This window comes from Dromiciops gliroides, chromosome 4 (assembly GCF_019393635.1).
Source record: "Dromiciops gliroides isolate mDroGli1 chromosome 4, mDroGli1.pri, whole genome shotgun sequence".
NCBI lineage: Eukaryota > Metazoa > Chordata > Mammalia > Microbiotheria > Microbiotheriidae > Dromiciops > Dromiciops gliroides.
Genome location: NC_057864.1, coordinates 435,465,284 through 435,487,999, shown reverse-complemented (window position 1 = coordinate 435,487,999; position 22,716 = coordinate 435,465,284). Strand labels below are relative to the sequence as shown.

General features: G+C 40.8%; 2 protein-coding genes across 2 annotated transcripts in view; one reads left to right on the top strand and one right to left on the bottom strand.

The window, feature by feature from the left end:
- Positions 1 to 10,013, top strand: part of AKNAD1 (AKNA domain containing 1) — a 51,583-nt gene extending 41,570 nt beyond the window's left edge. The window contains exons 15-17 of the mRNA XM_043999944.1: positions 4,900 to 4,984; positions 6,740 to 6,883; positions 9,881 to 10,013. Coding sequence (XP_043855879.1) covers positions 4,900 to 4,984; positions 6,740 to 6,883; positions 9,881 to 10,013 — 362 coding nt within the window. The remainder of the gene's footprint in view (positions 1 to 4,899; positions 4,985 to 6,739; positions 6,884 to 9,880) is intronic.
- Positions 10,014 to 11,740: 1,727 nt separating this feature from the next.
- Positions 11,741 to 22,716, bottom strand: part of STXBP3 (syntaxin binding protein 3) — a 64,150-nt gene continuing 53,174 nt past the window's right edge. Inside the window, 5 exon segments of the mRNA XM_044003533.1 lie at positions 11,741 to 13,225; positions 14,457 to 14,605; positions 17,887 to 17,947; positions 17,950 to 17,971; positions 20,440 to 20,532. Coding sequence (XP_043859468.1) covers positions 13,131 to 13,225; positions 14,457 to 14,605; positions 17,887 to 17,947; positions 17,950 to 17,971; positions 20,440 to 20,532 — 420 coding nt within the window. The 3' untranslated portion in view covers positions 11,741 to 13,130.

Genomic DNA, 22,716 nt, shown 5'->3' with positions numbered 1-22,716 from the left:
TAGGCTTGTACCCTAAGGAAACTTGATTAGAAGATAAGGCCCCATATACACTAAAATATTGATAGCAACACTTTTTGTCATAGCAACGAACTGGAAACAAGGTAGATGCCTTTTAGTTAGGCAATGTATATAGAAATTATGGTATATGAATGCAATGGAACATAACTGTGCTATAAGAATGATAAAAGGGGGACAGCTAGGTGGTGCAGTGGGTAAAAGCACTGGCCCTGAATTCAGGAGAACCTTAGTTCAAATCCGGTCTTAGACACTTGACACTTACTAGCTGTGTGACTCTGGGCAAGTCACTTAACCCTCATTGCCCCCACCAAAAAAAAATTATATATGTGATGAATACAGAGAAGCATGGAAAGATCTTCATGACCTGATGCGGAGTAAAGTAAGCAGAGTCAAGAAAACAATATACATAACTACAATAATGTAACTGGAAAGAAACACCCCCCACACACACACACACACAGATCAGAAATGAATGTACCAAAATTTGTGTGACAACTTGCATTAAGAGCTATAAGAGAACAAACAGCCCCTTCCACCCCTTTGTGGATGTGGGAGGTCCAAGGGAGATATACATTGCACATGTTTTAGGACTCATTGAATTAATCAATTGTTCTGATTTCTACCCCGCTCCCCCCCCCATGTTAAAACCTCTTTAAAAAGTATTATGTGCTATATGGGATGGCTCTCTAGGCAGGAAAAGGATGCTGGGAATAACTATGATAATGTGAAAAACAGATGATATCAATAAAAACATATTCTTTTAAACTGGTAGCAGGGCAGATTTGGTCCTAGGCTGTAATTTGCTGAACCCTGGGCTAGAAACATTGGGCTGAATTGAATGGGATAGAATCCTATGGGGATAAATGTAGAGTTTTACACTTGTGTTCCGAAAATCAAATTCACAACTACAGAATGGCATAGTTAGAAAACATTTTGTCTGAAAAAGATCTTTGATTTTATCACACTGCAAACCTCCCATGAGTCAGCTGTTTGATGTGGCTTCCAAGAAAAGCTATTACAATCTTGAGCTGCGTTAGGAGTATTGGAGCTTCCAGAAATAAGGAAGTGATCATTCCTCTGTCCTCTGCCCCATTCAGACAACATCTGGAGCTTTGTGTGAAGTTATGGATGCCATAGTTTTAAAAAGGACACTGATAAATTGGAAAGGATTTGGAAGAGGACATTCAGGTTATTGAAGGTCCTTGAGAATAGTTTACATGAGGATCAGTTGAAGGAATTGGGACTGTTAAGTGGGGGAGAAAATTGATTTGATTTGTTCTGTTTGCCTCCAATGGGCAGAATCGGGGTTAATGAGTTGCAAAGAGGCAAACAGACTTGGTGTCGGGAATAAGTGAAGTTGAGATTGGAAGGGACCTTTGTGCTTATCTAACCTAACCAAAAATGAAAAGGAATCTTGACTATGACATCCCTAACAAGTGGTCATCCATCTACTGCTTGAAGACCAATAAGAAGAAACCTACCACACCCAAGGAAAACCAATTCTACTTTGGACAGGTTTGATTGTTAGGAATTATTCCCGACACCAAGTCTGTTTGCTTCTTTGCAACTATCACTCATTCCTTCAACTGATTCCTAAAAAAGGCAGTCTGGAAGGGAGGTAACTTTGGACCTAGAGGTCTCTCATTATTTTCTGAACTCCAATATTATGGCAAGCCACCCAATTAACTCTCCCCATAATAAATTTGGCCCTTACATTCCTTATGTTCATCTTCACATTGAAGTTACCAAACATTAAGTATATATTGAAAAAAAAAGTACATGTTACTTGGTTTATAAGATTTTTGCCAGCCCTTTTGAAGACTTTCTCTATATTTGAATCCCACGCAACAGATATTGGTGTGTAAGTGGTAATTAGCTTCATGGTATTATTTTTGCTTATGCACATTACAAGTGTTGCAAGATGTGCTAATCAAGTCTCCAATGAAATGACACTTCTTGTTGTCTTTGAGTGTACAATAAAACCAACTCTGCCAACTCTTTTATTTGCCTCTCCTAAAAGGATCTCAGCTCCAGCTTCCTCTGTATTTTCTGGTTTCATCTATCATAGAAATATTAATGCTGATGTTATCTAGTTCGGTCAGTAGCATGTCAATGTGTTGGTCATTGGGTAAAGATCTTAAATTCTTGAGGTAGTGTAGAAAAGGGGGAAAATGTAATATGCTGAGCTCAGCTCAAATCTGCAAGTGGCCTTTCCTGGTCCCTCCCACTGTTAGTCCCTTTTCTTTGAGATTACCTTCCATCTACACTGAATATATCTTTTGTGTGTGTGTGTGTATGTATACATATACATATATACATACATATATATGTAAATTATTTGTATGGTTGTCACCCCCATTAGAATGTAAACCCTTATTTTTGTCTTTCTTTATCCCCAGTGCTTAGCACAATGTCTGACACATAGTAAGTGCTTAATAAATACTTGTTTTGAGATTCCTTATTGGCCAATATAATGAGGGGAACAGATTGCCTTGCCAATCTTATTGCGGTTTAGTTGAGCCTTGGAGAGTAGCATGATTTGCTATGAGTTTTCCCTCTCCTCCTCCTGCCTGGCACCATTGTATTAGAAGTAAACTTTTTGTCAATTGGGATCCTTCTGAGAAGAAGGAGTGGTGATAAGTAGGGAAATGGAGGAGGCTGAAGAGAGAAAGAAGGGAGCAGGAAGAAGGAAAGAAATGTGAAGGTAGGCACGGACAAAGAAGACATAGATAATGACTTTGGTCTTCTTGTGTACTCACCTGATCTTTCTTCCTTTCCATGACTTTCCTTGTGTCCTGTTGTTCAGGCCCCTCCTAGCATTTTCCCTGGATTATTGTTAATAGCCTCCTAATCGGTCTTCCTACTTAACAGTCTCTCATTTCTTCAATTTATCCTCCAAATAGCTAACAAAATAATCTTCCTAAGTTAACACAACTCTGATCATGTCACTACTTTGCTTAAGAAATCTCAGTGATGGGGGGCAGCTAGGTGGCACAGTGGATAAAGCACTGGCCCTGGATTCAGGAGTACCTGAGTTCAAATACGGCCTCAGACAACATGACACTTACTAGCTGTGTGACCCTGGGCAAGTCACTTAACCCCATCACCCCCCCACATACACACACCAAAAGAAATCTCAGTGATACTGATTAGAGAAATGAAAACTAAAACAATTCTGAGGTACCACCTCACACCTATCAGATTGGCTAATATAACAAAAAAGAAAATAATAAATGTTGAAGAAGCTGTGGAAAAATTGGAACACTAATGCATTGTTGGTGGAATTGTGAACTGATCCAACCATTCTGGAGAGCAATTTGGAACTATGACCAAAGGGCTATAAAACTGTGCATACCTTTTGAGCCATAGTACCCACTACTAGGTCTATATCCTAAAGAGATCATAAAAAAGGGAAAAGGACCCACATGCACAAAAAATATTTGTAGCAGCTCTCTTTGTGGTGGCAAAGAATTGGATATTGAGGAAATGCTCATCATTGGGGAATGGCTGAACAAGTTGTGGTATATGATATAATGGAATACTATTGTGCTATAAGAAATAATGAGCAGTCAGATTTCAGAAAAACCTGGAAAGACTTAAATGGGCTTGATGCTGAGTGAAGTGAGCAGAACCAGAACATTGTACACAGTAACAGCAACATCGTGTGATGATCAACTGTGATAGACTTAGCTCTTCTCAGTAATACAATGATCCAAGATAATTCCAAAGGACTCATGATGGAAAATGCTCTCCACATCCAGAAAAAAGAACTGTGGAATCCGAATGCAGATTGAACCATACTATTTCTAATTTTTTTTCTTTTTGTTTTTTGAAGGTTGTTAGCTTTTATTTGGATTCTTTCTTCGCATGTGACTAATGCAGAAATATGTTTAATGTGATTGTCCATATATAACCTATATCAGATTGCTTTCTGTTTTGGGGGGGAGGGAAAGGATGTGAGGGAGAAAAATTTGGAACTCAAGATCTTATAAAAACAAATGGTGCAAACGATATTTACATGTAACTGGAAAATAATAAAATAATTTAAGATAAAAAAAGTTTTTAAAAAAGCAGCAAGCTCAGCGATTCCCTATTGCCTCTGTAATAAAACCCAAACTGGGCCTTCAGAGCCCTTCAAAGTCTTCCCTAGTTTACCTTCTAGGCATCTTTTAATCACTCTTCTTTACAAAATTCTGTACTTCAGACAGGCTGGCCCATTTATTATTTTCTGAATTGGCATTTGTTTCTTGTTTGTTTCTTTTTTGGAGAATCATGGTTAAGTGACTTGCCCAGAGGCGCACAGCTAGTAAGTGTCTGAGGTTGGATTTGAACTCAGGTTTTCCTGACTCCAGGATGGTCCTCCATCCATTGTGCCATCCCCTTTTTTTTTTTTTTTTTCCCATTTCTTGTTCCCATCCTTAGCAGAAACTGTCCCCTTCCCCTCCCTGACTCCTTCCTCACTTCCTCTTAGAATTCTACCTTCCTTCAAGTGCTAAATGATGGTGCTCTTACAGAAAGCCCTTTCCTGATGCACTTGTATTCTCTCCCACATCAAATATTCTGCTTACCTATCTGTCTACATATTGTATACTGCCCCCCCCCTGTTAGAATGTAAACCCCTTGAAGGCCAGGGACTCCTTCATGTATCCTATATCCCTAGCACCTAACACAGTGCCATACACAAAGAGGGACCTTCTTTCCATCACTTCTATGTTTTCTTTTGTGTATGCCCAACTCCCATTTTCTATACCTGTCTTGGTAACCATGTAGCTAGTCATTGTTATTGGTGGAGAAACTTTTTGAAAGTATTTCCAGAATTTAAACCTCAGGGAAAGTATCTTATTATTGATACTCTGAATCTAATCTCAGTCATTATTTCAGTCTGTTCACAACAGAAAAAAACACCAACCCTGAGAATTACTGCCAAATCATCCCAAGGTCAAGATGAAATGATCCTTGCTGAGAAGTAAGTGATATTTTAGACTCATAATATCTTTAGGGATTTTTTTTACAACAGGGAATGAATACCTAGAGTTTGGTTTTGAAAATCACTTTAAACATCAGTGGCAAAAAAAATTCAGACATGAAGGAATCAGTTTATTAATATGGAAACTAGAAGTTTTTCTATTTCTCCAATGTCTTCAGTAATCATCAAAGAGGGCATGGAGAGCCTTTTAAATTCAGAAATCCTTCCTGTCTCAGGAAGTATAAAGAATTAGAAAGTAGCACAAGAGACATTTTTTTGCATGAGCAAGGAGATTGTAGCTTTGGCACAAGAAGATGCTTTGGCTTTAGGTATTAGTTATGATGGGCCATGAGTTTTCTTGAGAGCAAGGACTGTCTTTTGCCTTCCTTTGCATCCCCAGTATTTAGCACAGTGCCTGGAACATAGGATGCACATAATAAACATTTGTTGACCAACTGACTGGAGGATACTTCATTGCCTGGAGTCTAGCCTCCTTCAGTCTGTACTTTACTGCTGCTGTTGTAGTTCAGGCAGGTCCAACTCTTTGTGACTTCATGGACCATGTTGTCCCTGGGATTTTCTTGGCAAGGATACTGGAGTGGTTTGCCATTTCCTTCTCCAGTCTGTACTTGCTACCCAAGGATTAATATCAATCACCATGTTCCTGTGGACATAAAATTTTATCTAAAGAATATGAAGATAAATAAATAATATGTCTTATTTCCTTAATGCTGGTGTGTGCCTTTCAGGTAGTGCCTTTCTGACAGTTACCTAATATAATAAAACTCATATAGGCTAACGAACGAAGGTGCTGAAGTGGAGAGAAGCCAAGTTGGGAACACCTGAGCTTGAAACATAGGAGCTGTGTGACTCTGAGCTAGTCCCTTAACCTCAATTTCCTCTTCTATAAAATGGGGATAATAATACCACCTACCTCACAAGACTGTCATGAGCATCAAATGAGTTAATATATGTAAAGCATTTCCCAAACCTTAAAGTGCTTTATAAATGTGAGCTACTGAATAGGGGCCTCTTGGGCGATGACACTTTTTCCTTCCTTCTTCTCTCTAACCTAAAGAAACACCTCAAATGATGAGAATTTCAAGTCAGACAGGAGTTAAGGGGGGCATCATGGTAGGCCAGAGATAGGGGCGGGGGAGAATTCAGGGATAGGGAGATCCTTGTAGCCTCAATTCACATGCTGTGGGCAGCTGCCCATACCTGGTGGGATAGTAGTGCCAGAGTCCTAGACAGAGAGACAGGTGAAGAGATTTCTGTTTAATTGCTGGTGTCAGCCACCTCCTCTCTACAACCCCTGCCCCTCTCCATCTCTCAGTCATTAGACTACATCAATCTGGAGTAACTATAGTTGGCAGGTGCTCTCTCTTGGTTTTGTGAACAAGCAGCAGGTGGAAAGGATGGGTCGGACCAAGATGAATATAACCTTTTTAGTGTTCCTCTCCCTCTTTCTGTTCCAAAGGGAAAGAGGCAAGGAGCCCTAGAGGAAATACTCTTTATGGTCATTGCAACTGAGTCTTTTTAGGAGCTCTGGGTTGTGAGCAGCCACAGTGGAACTCTCAGGGCAAGAGAAACCGAGCGAATGACCCAGTCTGGGGAATCTCTGGAGCCCCACTGAATCACAACACTGACATAGAGGAGGAGGAAGCAACCACCCTGCTGGAAGGCAGTGAAGGGGGGGGGGTTGATTCTGGAGAGAAATTGACATGGTGTCTGTTGTGTGCATTTCTTTTCCAGACAGAATCTCAAGTCTTCCAAAGCCTGCTCAGGCATGTGTGATCACATTGCAAACGCTCCCCATTACCACTCCTGTAGGATTTCTGGAAGCAAAGCCCTGTACAGCATCCAAAACATCAAGAGAAATGATTCCAAGGTGAGGATGTCAACGAGGACACCCAAGTGTGCTCCTAGCTCACCAGTTTTGTCCTACAGGTTCAGGGAAAATCAGACTTTTGATTTCTAGCCCAGTGCGTGAAGGAATAGAAGATGCTCCATTGTCTTAAGTTTTGGTAAACTGGTGGATTTAAAGGAAATTAAATTGCTTGGACCAATCAGTCAGAGAGCTGTTGGGGTTAGCCTTAAGCTAATATATCCCTTCAGGGATTTTGTTACATCGTGATTTGCCTTTCTACCTCTGCAATATATTGTTTGCAAGGCAGCTAGGTAGTGCAGTGGATAGAGCACTGGCCCTGAAGTTGGGAGGACCTGAGTTCAAATATGACCCCAGGATACTTAGTAGCTGTGTGACCCTGGGCAAGTCATGTAGCCCCAGTTGCCTCAAACATCCCGGGCCATCTCCAGTCATCCTGATATCTAGCTTGCTGCTGGACCCACATGGTTCTGGAGGAGACAAGTGAGGTTGGTGACTTTGCACATCCCTCCCTCACTTAAATCCAATTCACTGCAAATCATGGCATCACTCTGATGTCATGGCCTTCAGTGAGAACAGAGGACAACAATATTGCTTGCATCTGGTTCTTCAGTTCTGATCAGCTAAACGCGTCTAGTTTCCAAATTTCTGCTTCCTTCTATGTGCTATCTAAACAAGGTATCACACCATTGTCTATATGTCGATATTGCTCAGATCATGTCACTCCCCCACTCAGAAGCCTTTAACACCTCCCCATTGTCCACCAAATTTAATTAAAAACTCCCAGCTCTTGGCAAGTCGATGACACAGTGGATGGAGTGCTGGACTTGGAGTGAGACAGTCTTAAGTTCAAACCTAGCCTTAACCACTTACTAGCTATATGACCCTGAGCAAGTTAACCTTTCTCTGCCTCAATTTCTTCATCCGTAAAATGAGGATAAAGATAGCACCTACCTCTCAGGGTCATTGTGAAGATGAAATGAGATGATATTTATAATCTAATCTTACCCATCTCCATTCCCTTTCTCACTTTTAGGTGAAAGAACTATCTCTCTTACTGCAGCATAGTGCTTGGCACATAGTAATCACTTAATAAAGGCTTCTTTCCTCTCCTCTCCTTCCCTCCCTTCTCCTGTCCCCTCCCCTTCTCGCGTCTTTTCCTTTTACTTTCCTCCTTTCCTCCCTCCCTTCTCTCCCCTCCTTCCTCCCTCCCTCTTTCCTTTCTTCCTCCTTCCCTCCTCCCTTCCTCCCTTCTCCCTTCCTTCCTTCTTTCCTTCCTCCCCTCCTCCTCCCTCCCTCCTTCCTTTCTTCCTTCCTCCCTTCCTATTCCCTCCATTCCTCCCTCCTTCCTTCCCCCCTCCCTCTTCCTTTGTTCCTCTTTCCCTTCTTTATTTCCATCTCATAGCACTTTCTTTAAATCTTTCCTTTACCTTTTTCTTCACTTTCCTTTGTATCATGGCTATTTTGGTACTTGTCCCTTCCTTCCATTGGATCGTAAGTTCTGGGAGCAGGGCCTGTTTTGTGCGGAATGTGCTACTGGAAAGAGTCCTGGATTGGGGTGGAAAGAGCAGGGCTCCACATACTCCTGATCTGACTTTGGGTACCTCATTGAACATCTCAGAATCTCAGCTTCCTTTCCTGCCAAGTGAGGCTGATAGGAAGTCTCTCAGGTTCTTTCCAGCAATAACTCTTAGGATCCATTTTTTCATCCCCAGGGCCTAGGATAGGACTTTTCCCATAGTTGCCACTTGTTCACTGTCTTTTGAACCAGGTTTTCCAGGAGGAGGTATTCTTGTTGGCCCTCCCCTTGGCCATGTGCTATGTCTGTGTGGGGCTTTCAGACTTTCCAAAGAAAATCCCCAGGAGCATTCACACTAGCTAACCCTTTTAACAACTTCTGATTATTTCCAATAGGACCAGGAATTTTCTCATCACTAACATCGGTCCCCAGGACCACTTTGTGATAGGTTTCCTCACATATGTGCTGTTCTCCACCAGGCTCTTCAGTTAAACTTATAGTTTGGATTTTCCCCTTTGACCTGCTTTCTCTCCCCTGTATCTCTCAAACTTCTTTCTTCTTGGTAGGGACCAACTCAGCTCAGTCCTGCTGTCTAGACCTCCAGAGTGCATGTTTGTTATTAATGTCTCTGCCCAAACCTCTAGCTATTCAACAGTAAATTCCATCCTTGGCTAGTTTCCTTGGAAACCAAACTGCAGGCTTAAGAATTTGCTTATAAAGAAATGAATCGGGGGCAGCTAGGTGCTGCAGTGGATAAAGCAGTGGCCCTGGATTCAGGAGGACCTGAGTTCAAATCAGACCTCAGACACTTGACACTTAACTAGCTGTGTGACCCTGGGCAAGTCACTTAACCCTCATTGCCCCACAAAAAGAAAGAAAGAAAGAAATGAAATGAAATGAACCAACTCCACCAAAAACACTCATTCCAACTACATTTAAAACAAAGCATTTAGACAATGGTGTTGATGAAACTGTAATGATTGGAATGATGCCACCTACTGGAGACTTACTATAGGAAAGCTCCACCATGAGGAGAATGCCTCAGAAGGCAAGGCCATGTGGCTTTTCCTTGGCGTCAGGAAGTAACGTTTGCTCATGAGTGCTGTCTATCAAGGCTACCAGCCAATCACTTGAGGAGCCTCCTATTTTTTGGGAGGAGACAGGAAGGAGAAAAGAGGGCCTGTGTGGAGAGCTCTGTCTCTTTGGGTTCCTGACTTGATGGTGGTGGTGGCGGCAGAGGACTTCACAAGAAATTTGAGGAAAGATAGCAATGCCAGGATGTTGGAATTCTGTTCTCAATCTTTCTCTATTTTTCAATAAACCCTTAAAAACCTAAACTCGTTTTTAGTAGTGATTTTAGTCAGTTTCCCCCAAAACTGGGGGAACAGATTAGAATCCACATTTAGAATCTTAAATTTCACAAAACATAATAGAAAGAATTTGGCATATACTTATATATTTAACTAACTATGGATTTTCCCTCATACAGATTTTTAAATTCTGCTTTGGATTATGCCCTAAGGACTGCCATCACTTTAAAAGAAACAACTGAGCAAATGATACAAACAATTGCCAAGGATCTGGCCAAAGCTCAGAGTCGCAGAAACCTTCAGAAGTTCTAGCTATGATGCAACCAATAAATTAAAAGGAAAAAAAGATGTGAAGTAAACCTTGTCTTCCTAAAAGGATATGTTACTTGCTGTAAGTACCCAATTTAGAAAGGAAACTGGGCTTCCAACAAAGAGCTGCCTCTCAGCTCAAGGAGAGGACAATGAATTTGTTTGAGGGTGGGGGAGGCAGGGAATTCAATCTTTTATTCTTTTTGTTTGTTTTTGTTTTTTGTATTTTTTTTTAGTGAGGCAATTGGGGTTAAGTGACTTGCCCAGGGTCACACAGCTAGTAAGTGTTAAGTGTCTGAGGCCGGATTTGAACTCAGGTACTCCTGACTCCAGGGCCGGTGCTCTATCCACTGCGCCATCTAGCTGCCCCCAATCTTTTATTCTTAAAACTAAAATAGCTCACTTTAGAAGTATTTGTTGAAGGGGGCAGCTAGGTGTCTTCTCATCCTACCTCCCTCCCTCCCTTCCTCCTTTTCTTCCTTCCTTCCTTCCTTCCTTCCTTCCTTCCTTCCTTCCTTCCTTCCTTCCTTCCTTCCTTCCTTCCTTCCTTCCTTCCTTCCTTCCTTCCTTCCTTCCTCCCATCCTCCCTCCCTTGCTTGCTTTCTTCCTTCCCAAAGTAAACAGTGAGATATTTGAGAAAATTAATGTGGAATTTCAAGTCTTTCCAAATGGTGGTTATAGATTTTCTTGACAATATTTCCCTCCCCATGGCAACAGAAAGTAAGACAACTCACACCAGATTTCACTCAGAGTCAGCATTGCACAAGTTGCAAGTAGACAATATAAAAGATTAAGTTATGGCTACTTTTTTGTTCTATGAGAGAACTGCAAACTAGCAAATGCAATAAATAAGGTAATAAGAATTTTATTTTTTAAAGTTTAGGAAATACTCAGCATTTTTACTTCATTTGGTCAACTGCTAACAAATAAGTACATTTGGACAATGGGTAGAAATCTTTTAAATGCCATTGAGCAGAAAATGAAAATTAGGAGAAATTACTGACATAAATAAAGGAGGTTAAGGAGAAAGCTATAAACATCAAAAGGGTTCCATTGGGCAAATTGCTGGTTTGCTCTCTAACTTTAGAAGTTAGTTAGAGATTGGGATAGTCACAAAAGTAAATATTGAGATGTTTGAGAAAATAACACGTTTTCTTTAGCACAAGGACTCACTGAACTCTTTTGCACATAAAGTTGCCGTTGATGCTAGCTAACATTGACATTAGTTTCTGCAAAATAGTAAGCAGATGACGTTTTTCCCATACATAGAAGAGAAATAGCAAAATATAACACAGTACTGTGTACTCTTAGAAAGCCTAAATATTAATTTACTGCTTGACTAATTTCAGTCTTGCTAAGTTCCATGAAAATTCATGTGATAATGCTTTGCTACATTACAGGTGGTGGTAATGAGATATTTTAAAAACATTGTGATTGTGTATTTAGGGGGGAAAAAAGCTTTCCAATGGGTTTCCCTGCCATCAAATGTCCCCCCTCTCCATATGTCCTCCCACAGCTGCCAAAGTGACTTTTCTACAGCACAGCTCGGACCATGCCATGCTGCCCTCCTCAGTAACTTCCAGCATCTCCTTGTTACCTCTCAGATCAAATTACAAATGTCTATTTGGTAGAAATGTCAACATACCTTCCTGGTCCACTTATATATTATTAGCCTTTCCGTCCTATAACTCCCCCTGCCCCCCCCCCCCCCCCCCCCGCCCAAACCAGCCTTTTTGCTCTGTCACATACATCAGTCATTTCCTGGGCCCAGCTCTTCACAGGCTGCCTACCACATACCAGGGATGCTCTTCCTCCTCACCTCCTCCACCTGTTAGAACCCCAGGTTTCCCATTAAGCTCAGCTCAAGTTCCCCATTCCAAGCAAAGTCTTTCCTAATTCCCCCCAGCTACTTGGGCTATCTTTCCTGCAAATTACCTTGTGTTTATTTTGTATGCAATCATATACAAAATAACAATTGTGTAAAAATTAATACTTTGTATTCTTTTTTGTGTAAGGGCATCTCTCTCCAAAAAAAATGTAAGCTCCTTGAGGGAAAGGATTATTTCTCTTTTTATACCATCTAGCACAATGTCTGGGACATGATGCTTGATACATACTTATTATTGGGAAAAGGAATCAGAGGTCATTAAGTCAGACCCTCTCATTTTACTGAGGAAGACGCTCTGCAGTTCTAGTTAAAACTTCCCCTTCCCAACTCCCCCATCCCTCTGCCCCCCAAAATAAACCATGATGTTTTTCACATCTACAAAAAAGGGGACAAAATGGGTTGATCCAACCAACATAAGTTACGAATATCTTAGTAAAGATTCCAAATAACTAATTTTTAGAGTTTAAGGACAACACACTTGCAAACATACTTGAACCTTTAGGTTTTTGGAGGATTTAATTTGTAGGCATTTAACTTTAAATGACAACTGATAATGTAGGTTAACCCTATTTCAATGCAAAAGTAGTGATACACAAAGATACCATGTCTCAAAAGTAAAGGTTTATTTTATTATCTCTTTCCATGATTATTTTTCTCCTTCCCTTTCCTACTTAAACATGATTTCAAAATTGTGTACAACTTAATTAACCTTAGTATTTTCCAGACAGACACTGTGAGATTTTTTTTCTACAAAATGATTTCAGTGATTTATTTTATTCCAAATTTTAGTCAAATGAGATTTGCATTCACAGGAAATCATATTACCACATAAATTTACAGCATAACCTCTCCAACCTTTTATTATCTAGGCCTTTTTAAAATCTCACTCCTTTCCCTTCAAAAACTAAATTTCTGCATAGATTACTCTGATTAAGTCATTAACATATACACAGGCGGTTATGAAAATTCACTCTCAAGTCCAACATGATTTCAAGGATGAAAAGTTTTCCATTTTAGGAAGCATTTTTACATCTTACCTGATCTCTATAGCTAAAGAGCAGCAGTACTTAAATTATTTTGGAAAAAGCCCCTAAGAAACAGTCTTAGAAAGTTATTGGATACACATATTTACATAATTTAAATTATATGACAGGATTTATATTATAGAACAGCAATGTTTCCTTAGTACATTTTAGTTAAAGGTGTAGATAAGATTTCTCAAGCAGAAAATCTCATTCTTCTTTAGTAAAGGAGACTTTATCCTTGGTTTTGGTCAACATCTTTATATCATCCAACAGCTTTCTGGGTGTCAGAATATGAGTAGACCCTGGTGAGAAAAAAAGAATTGTTTGTAAGAAGTCAGTGGCTATTCTTTTGGTTGCCTTTCCCAAGTTATTCCATGACTTCTGTTGAAGCCCAGAAGTGTCCTGGGTAATTTACCAAAGACAAATTCTTTACATCCTACGCTTCTAATATTGTCTCCATCCAAATATAAAACAAAATCATTTTTCTTCTAAGAAGGATCGCTAATAACTGTCAATGTCAACGTTGCTCACTCCTTTGTCTTGGACTGTCTTCTCTGTGGTGCCATTTCCCAAAGTGCAGAGATTGACTAACAGCTGTGTCCTGGACAGAGCAACAAAGAACCTCAACATTGCAGGGCAATGGGACTGAGGTCAGTCCCCGCAGTGGGTAGAGGCTTCCCTCTGATCTGTGTACAGAAGTACAGATCCTGTACGTGAGTGAGGTTTCCCTCCTATTTTGTTGCTTTCCATTAAGTTATAGCTTTTCAGGTACGTATTCACTTAAATTACATAAGCTAAATTTGACCCAGTTCATCAGTAGCAGGTCCACAGCCTCAAATTAGATTTGCAAGGGATGTAGCATCAATTCCACATCCATGATTTTCTGGACAACCACTTGCTTATGCAGTCAAAATTACTTCTTCTTATCATGGATAATAAAATGGATACACAGTCAATGGAAAAGGACAAAACCAAACCTGGAATGTTTTCCAGGTCAAAAATAGGAGAACCTGGCACTCCAGGTTGGTGTAGTGGATAGAGTGCTGGGACCTGAAGTTAGGACTGAGTTCAGATTCTGACTCAGACACTTACTAGCTGGGTTACTGTGGGCAAATCACTTACTATCTCTGTGCCTCAGTTTCTTTTCTTTTTTTTTTTTGGTGTGTGTGTGTGTGTGTTGTTTTTTTTTTTTTTTGGTGAGGCATTTGCAGTTAAGTGCAGTTTAAGCCCAGGGTCACACAGCTAGCAAGTGTCAAGTGTCTGAGGCCAGATCTGAACTCAGGTCCTCCTGAATCCAGGCCAGTGCTTTATCCACTGTGCCACCTAGCTGCCCCCATGTGCCTCAGTTTCTAATCCCTAACATTAGTTGGCTGGACTTGACAGCCTCCAAAGACCCTTCCAACTCTCAATCAAGGATCCTGCAATTCAAGAAAACCAACACCCAGTATTTTCATGGCTAAGTGTCCCCAACAAGATGCATTTCAAACCAATTTCTATTTTTTTCTAACAGTGATTCACTTAGAGAAGTCTCACCAATAACAACTTCACAAGATTTGTGTGCCTGAGAAACTTCATAAGCACAGCGCATCTCAGAATATGTAATTCCTCCTATCACAAAGACAATCAGCTTTGAGCCATTCTTTCGATCCTCTAAGTAATTAGTTCTGGGTTTCTGACGAGCACTGAAAGAAAAAGCAAAGCTGTATTATAGTTCCAAAGTTCTTTTGCTTTACACATTTTAAGACCTATTATACACTCCCACATTACACCAATGATTCACTGTCAAAATAAGGGTGTTATAGGTGATAAAAGAAATAATAACAGTAGAAATAATAGAAAGATGAGGAATTCTAGCTAAGTTTTTTTAAAGGCTGTAAAAACTCATATCTCCTCGATCTAACAACAAAGGCATAGATGTGATGCAGTTGTCAGGAAGCTGTGAAGGAGAGAGCACAGTTTGGATCTAAGGATAGGTTGAGTTTAGTAAGATGAAATTAGTAGGAATAAATACAAAATACCATACTCGGGTTAGGAAAAATCAACTTTACAAGAACAGAATGAGGAAGGCATTCAGACAACACTCTGTGTGGAAAATATCTCAGAGTTTAATTGACTATGTGCTTAGTGTGAGAAAAGAGTGAGCCGGGGAAGGCTGTACGAAGAGGGGCTTATTGTCCAGAAGAGGGGAACAGATGGCTTGTGGTGCTCTGCCTGTCAGGCGTTGGGAGCTCCATTTTAGGAAGGACACTGACAAGGTGTAGTTTGTATAGAGGGCAGGGAACAGGATAGTAAAGGCACTACAGCCTGTGACATATTACAGGTTAAAGGACCTAGGACTCTAGCCTGGGGATGGAAGTCTTGGTGAGGGCAGACTACCTACCATTCACACTTAAAAGGGCTGGCCTGTGGAAGAAAGACTAGGTCTACTCTGTTTGGTCCCAGAAAGGAAAAGTATGAGCAATGAACAAAATTTTCAGAAGGGGAGTTTGCAGCAATTTCCTAAAACCAAGGCTATTCTCAAGTGGGATGGTTTTGCTTTGAAAAGTGATGGGAAAGGGGATCTGAGACCTTTGTCCTACAAACAGGTCAGGAAGTATGACTGACTTATATCCACATTGAGAGGAGACAACTACCCATTTCTCACAAAAAACAAGAAGAAAAAGAAAGAAGGAAGAAAATAATTATAACAACTATATGAAAATTGCTCCAGGAGAGAAATACAAATTATAAGAGCTCTGAAGTTTCACCTCATACCCTGAAAATTGGCAGAGATGACAAAAGATGGAAATAATATGGAAGAATGGACATACTACTGCATTGTTTGTGGAGCTGTGAAATAAATGGTCCAAACAATTCTGGAAAAAAAAAAAAGTGATGGGAAGGTTGCCTGTACAGGAAGACTTTAAGAAGAGCTTAGAGGGACCACCCATCAGGGGGCTGTCGAAGGGATTCTCTTCAGGTACAGCTGGAGAATGGGTAGATTGGGATTCCATGACTCAGGAAGTTTCAACTTTGTCCTCTCAGTTTGAACAGTTTCCTTAAATCTGTGTGTGTCTCAGATCTTTTACCTGTAAAACCAGACAGCTGTTACCCGTGAGGGAGAAACACTTTGGTGGTAATGGTCCGGAAGGCACAGCGGCAGGGAGACGACATAAGGAGATGGTAAGGTCTGGCTATCCTTAGGGGGCAGTGACGGGGCAGAGGGTGAGGCTTGAGCACTCCTCAGGCCTTCCCATTCATTCTGCAGCCGTGGGCTTTTCTATGTCTGTTGTCTCCTTCTTAAAAGTGGAGACCATCTCACTCTTCTCCTTGTATCCCCAGCACTTAGCATAATGCTGGGCGCATAGTAAGTACTTAATAAAGGATTTTTCATTCATTTTCTTTGGGTTTCCTAAGGAGAAAGATTTTATAGAAATTGTAAACTGGCAGTTCGGTGGTGAATTAGCTAAGAATCAGGACTTGAAGTCAGCAAGGTCCGAGTTCTAATCCAACCTGAGACACTAAATAGCAGTGGGACTCTGGGCAAGTCTCAGTTTCAGTTCCCTCTCTGATTGTTGTTCTTTGCCCTTGGTTTTCAAAGAGGGTCCAATGACATCATGGGGTGATGTCCTGACGTGCACATGAACTGGACTGAAATGAGGCAGCGTGGCACAAAGTCATTGAAGTCCGGTGGCAGGACCAGAGAAGACAGGATAGCCAGTGGATGGCCTGGGATGCAGTGAATGACCGTGGCAATTCTGATGTCTGACCAAACTCTGAGAACTCCACGGGCAACCTCCATCCACCCTCTTCATAGCCATTGGAGTAAATCGTTTTCACCCTCCTGTTCCACCAGGGAAGGGCTTCACAGGCTTAGGCTAGACATCCCCCAACTTACCAGTGGGTTTGAGGACTGTGGCAATGGCCACAACCTAGTAAACTGTCTCAGCAGTGAGCTAAAGCCCATCTGTAAAATGAGGGTATAAATAGCACCCGCCTCATAGAGTTGTTGTCATGAGATGTGCATCAAATGGCATAACATAGGTAAGCACTTTATAAACTTTAAAGCACTATCATAAAAGCTAGCTGGCTATTTTAAACCATACATTTTCATGGCTTTCAAGATGGGGGGTGGCTTTATCCCTTATTGATCTTTTTTTTTCTTTCTTTCTTTTTTTCTTTTGGTGGACAATGAGGGTTAAGTAACTTGCCCAGGGTCATATAGCTAGTGTCGTGTCTGAGGCCGGATTGAACTCAGGTCCTCCGGAATGTACTGTACCACCTAGCCGCCCCCCTTATTGATCTTAAGATAATGATGTAGAAGGGACTGAATTTGTAGAAAAGATTACTAAACTGGAAAGATTAGATGAAAGGGCTTCTAGAGTCACTTCTAATAACAAGGCTTTATGATCAAGTTTTTCCAATTTGGGGGTGTCTAATCTTTAATAACATAATGCTAATTCCATTTGCTACCCTCAAGTATTGGGGAGAGAACTAAAGAGCAGAAATAGGATTCTGAAGAGGTCAAACAAGAAATTGAACAACCCCTTTATTTTTATACAAAAGAAGCAAAAACCCTATCACCATGGTTTCGACTTTATAAGAAAAAGCAGATTAAATATGCATGATACCAATTGCTTTTCACTTTTAAAAAGGATTTTTTCCAAAACCAATGGCATACTGGAAAGCAATCTTGTAGGGGCTTGTGCTTCTTGTAGGTCTTATACTCTCTAACTGAGAGTTAAATTCCTAGAAACAGAATAGCTAAAAACATCTTTCATCAAATAAAATCTTAGATTACTGAACATAAACAACATAAACATTATATGCTGTGGTTCCTTTTAAAGGAGTATTGTGTATTAAACAGTGGTCTAACTCAACAAAAGGCCACTAAATCATCAGTGTTCATTGTGTGCCTTTTTAAAAAAAAAATGTAATTTTGGAAAGTTCCTTTCTGCTTTATTTATCTGCTCAGTTGGTTTACCTCACAGCTCCTGAGCCATTCCATACTGCAGGGCACTGGGAACAATAGGGCCATTCCTTTGATCCAGCCTGTTATCAATGGCATCCTAGGGAGAATAAAGTGAGTATCATTAAGAATTTCAAATGAGCTTTCTTATTCCCTTCAGAAAAAATCAAATTGTTACTATATCACTGTTAAGCACACTTGGTTTTACAAACTCACTATGAAGTGATTCTAGATATGCCTCAGTTGGGCCAAGAGAGCGATAAAGACTGAAGGCAAAGGAGATGTGTGAGAAAACTGGCAGATGATACTGTAAAAGGATTAGCTGAGGGCAGCTAGGTGGTGCAGTGGATAGAGGATCAGTCCTAGATTCAGGAGGACCTGAGTTCAAAATCTGGCCTCATGGCACTTGACACTTACTAGCTGTGTGACCCTGGGCAAGTCACTTAACCTTTCATTTCCTGGTGGCAGCGGTGGCGGAGGAAGAGGAAGAGGAAGAGGAAGAGGAAGAGGAAGAGAGAGAAAGAAGAAGAAGAAGAAGAAGAAGAAGAAGAAAGAGAGAAAGAGAGAAAGAGAGAAAGAGAGAAAGAGAGAAAGATGAGAAAGAGAGGAATGAGAGAAAGAGGAAGTGAGAAGAGAGAAAGAGAGAAAGAGAGAAAGAGAGAAAGAGAGGAAAGAGAGAAAGAGAGAAAGAGAGAAAGAGGAGAAAGAGAGAAGAAAGAAAGAAAGAAAGAAAGAAAAAGAAGAAAGAAAGAAGAAAGAAAGAAAGAAAGAAAGAAAGAAGAAGAGAAAAGGACTGGCTGAAAGGAAGCTGCAATGTTTAACCTGGAGAAGTAAAGATGTAGCAGAAATACTAAAGCTGTCTGAATAATTGAAGAGGCAGTCACATGAAGAATTAAGATTGTTTTAGGCTGGCCCCAGAGAGCAGAAGTTTGAGTAATGGAGCAAAGCTGCAGGAGTGTGGATTTGGTTGTGTGGCAAGAAAAATTCTATGTGTGGTCACTCTTATTTCTATCCCAAGTTTGGGGAAAATTAGCTGGAGTTCTAATATAGTTGTTACTTATAAATTAGAAGCTTTAGCAACCAATTTTTGGGGGCATTAAGCATTTATTAAAGTATAGTAAATAGTAGTAAAGAGAGCGCACATGTCTCTGAAAGTTCAGAAAGCCTATCTAGCCTGGAGGAGAGGAATAGAGCTCAGCCTGGCCTTCTAGACTAAAGGAAAAATAGAGCTCAGCCTGGCTTGCTTCTTCCTCCAAGTTCTGTGCCACCAAGAGCACCTCTGAAGAGTAACTGAGTGTGGGAGCTTCCTCTGGGTCCAGAGGAGAGGCGGGTCCTTACACACTGCTTCAAGCTAATTGGCCAGCATCACCCAAATCCATCGGTTCACTGGACTTGAGGGCAGTCCATGAGCAGAACATGCCAAGGTCAGAGTTCAGAGAACACACTCCCTGAGGGACAGACTCTCAGGTAGGTGTGGTTTCAATCAAGTCAACTTCAAGTGAGTCAATCAGCAAAGTCAATCCCATCAATCTTAATATAATCCCCCTCAAGTGGAGGCCTCTGGGCATCCCAAAACCCATTATTTTCTCACAGGTGCACACAAGGGAAAACTCTCCAAAAGCATGATGTGCTGTTTTATGAAGTCATGAGCTCTCTCCCTACCCTATCACTAGATGTTAGAGATGTCAAGTGATTTCTATTAAGGCAGAGGTTGGATTGGATGATTTCTGAAATCCCAACCCTTGAAATTCTGTGAATGAGGGACTGAATGAGACAGAAGGAAATAAAAGAAATAAGCACAAGGCCTTGGGGAGGAAAGGAGCTACCTTATAGCTGGGGAGAAGAATGACTCCTCATTTCTGTGACCCCTCGAGAACTTCAGGAACTCCTTAGGTCAGAATTATGCCTTTGAATCCAGAAGCAATATCTAGTAGGGTTTCTGTCACATAGGACTAGGCTAGTTTTTCCACTAAAAGGTAGTCTTGATTCAAGCCCTTATTGGCTTACAGGACTAAAGCGGCATCCTGGTTGCCAAGGACAGCCCAAGAAGACTTAGTGCCACTGAAACTCATCATATATCTCACTTCCATGTGAGTCACCACCACATCCATCTGACCCAACTTATTCTGCTGACCAGATGCATTTCTGTATCAGACATAAGGAGGGTCACATCTACCTGAATCTGTGCTCTATCTTTGTTGAATATCTTTTTTTTTTTTGGGTGAGGCAATTGGGGTTAAGTGACTTGCCCAGAGTCACACAGCTACTAAGTGTTAAGTGTCTGAGGCCGGATTTGAACTCAGGTACTCCTGACTCCAGGGCCGGTGCTCTATCCACTGCGCCACCTAGCTGCCCCTGTTGAATATCTTTTACATGTGATGGCTAAGTAAACTTGCTTTTCTTCACTGTTGGATGGTCTACACATTTCTTATTTTGCTCCAGTTCCAGATCTGAACCACATGTCCGGCCTGGATCATGCCTACAGCACTATGCTGACAATAAACATAAAGAAGACTAAGTGTGACCCCACAGAAGGGCACTCTGAAGTAAAAGGATTTATAAAATTACCTCCATAATGTCCTTGATAAGAGGTGTCCATCGAGAGAGCTGAAAAGTTTCTTCTGCAGAGCGATCCTTTCTCAATGGTTTGCCCTGTTGAGACTAATATAAAGAGAAGAAAAATTTAAAACTCGGGAGTTATGAGTGACATTCTCTTAGTATATCTTTCCAAAATGAATATTTTAATTTGTACCAGATTCTGTATTGCAATTATATCTTATAATTGTATATTCATTCATTCATTCAGTAAACATTTATTAAGTGCCAGGCATTGTGCTAAATGCTCCACAATGATTAGATCATTTGATCCCACAACAGTAATGGAAGGTAGGTGCTATTATTATCCCCATTTTATAGGTTGGAAAAATTGAGGCAAACAGAGGTTAAGTGACTTAAGTGACACAGCTAGTATCTGAAGTAAAATTTGAAACTCAGGTCTTCCTGACTCCAGGCCTTGTGCTCCATTCATTGTGTCACCTAGCATCCATACACTGCTTTATAGCTTATACAATGCATTTGATACTCAAATACTAAGTTGAGTTTGTATAAAAAATGTACATGCAAACACTATTCTTACAACCAGTACTTCAGAATAGAATGGGATGCTAGAAGGAATCATTCTGCTCCTAATGTGATCAGTTAAAGCTTACAGAACACTTCAAATTCTTCTTAAAGCAGGAATAATGATTTCTGCCATTATTGCTACAGGATTATTGTTGTTGTTTGTCTTTCCTTCCCAAAGAGGACCGTTCATGGGGTGATGTCATGACTTGCACTGAATTGGGTTTTTAAGTGAGGGAGTGTTGTGCAAGGTCACCAACCTCACTCTTTCCTCCAGAGCCATCTGGATCTAGTGGCGAGATATCTATCAGGACAACTGGAGATGGCCTGGATGTTTTTAAGGCAATTAGGGTTATGTGACTTGCCCAGGGTCATACAGCTAGTGTCTGAGGTGAGATTTGAACTCAGGTCCTCCCAACTTCAGGGCCAGTGCTCTATCCACTATGCCACCTAGCTTCCCCATTGCTACAGGATATCATTCATCTGAATTCTTGTGATAATATACCAAATCCCAATTCAAGATAGTTGACAATTCATATTTCATCCTCAATTATACATTCAGTTTATATGAATACTTCAGGAAATAGCCTGGGCTTAGGTCACACTAATGCTAGACACTGTGTCTTTCTGGTTACATTTTGATAAATATGTGCTATGCTTTGAGGGCTAGTGATGGCCTTCACTCCTTTAAATAGGATCTATGCTTGAGAGCAACTGATAGTAGTTCAAAACAGAAGAGGTCTATACCTGCTTAAGTCATTACCTACAATACTTGATTAACCGGATTTTGAGTAAGCAAATTTTCAGGCTAATTTAAGATTAACCAGAAAATCTTTGCTGAAGATCTAATTAACTGCGTTTGACCTTGAGCAGGCAGCTTCTCTCTGGGGCTCTCTTTCCTCATCTGAAGAAGGAGAAGGTCAGACTACCTGCCTTCTTTTGACTCCAAGATTCGGTGATTCTGTGTCTCACTTCAACTCCAGGGATCTTAATTTCCTCCAGCAAAAACCAAGGGGGCTGGCCCGTGACCTCGAAGGTCTGGCCCTTCTGACTCCATCTGCTCCTGTGGCTCACTTTGCAGATGAGAAGACCTGAAGTAATGTACCCAGAGCCGTGCTGCTAACCCCTGGCAGAGCTGGGAATACAGTTCGGGCTTTCTGACCAGGGCTTTTCCCACTACACCTGGCTGCTTCTCACCTGGACAGTGAAATTAGTAATAAAAATGTCTTCTTACAAAGACAAGTCAAGAGAGGTAAATTCAAAAGAAGGATACCTTATATTTACATAATGCTCTGTAGTTTTCAAAGTGATTTGAAATGCAAAGCAGTTTGATCTTTAGAAGCAAATAGGCTCATCAGGAATTCTCAGCCTAATATAAGGAAATAAGGATACTGAGGCCCAGAGAAATTAAGTGACTTGCTCCAAGCCAAAAGCTAATTAGTGGTGCTAGAAACCAAATTTTCCAAAGGCAGTTGGGTTCCTTTCCCACTACAACCATATATTATGCGCTTTAATGCTGAAAGTCTTACTGCTAAAACAAAACACTTGCTTCTCTCATTCATTTGAAGTGTCCTAGGACTTGAAGTTGAAAGGGAACTTAGCTATCATCTACTCTTCATTTCCCTCATTTTACAGATGAGGAAACTGCCCCCCCCCCAGAGGAAATTTGATCAATTTCAAAGTATAAACACCAGGATTCACACTGAAATAGTCTGACTTCAAATC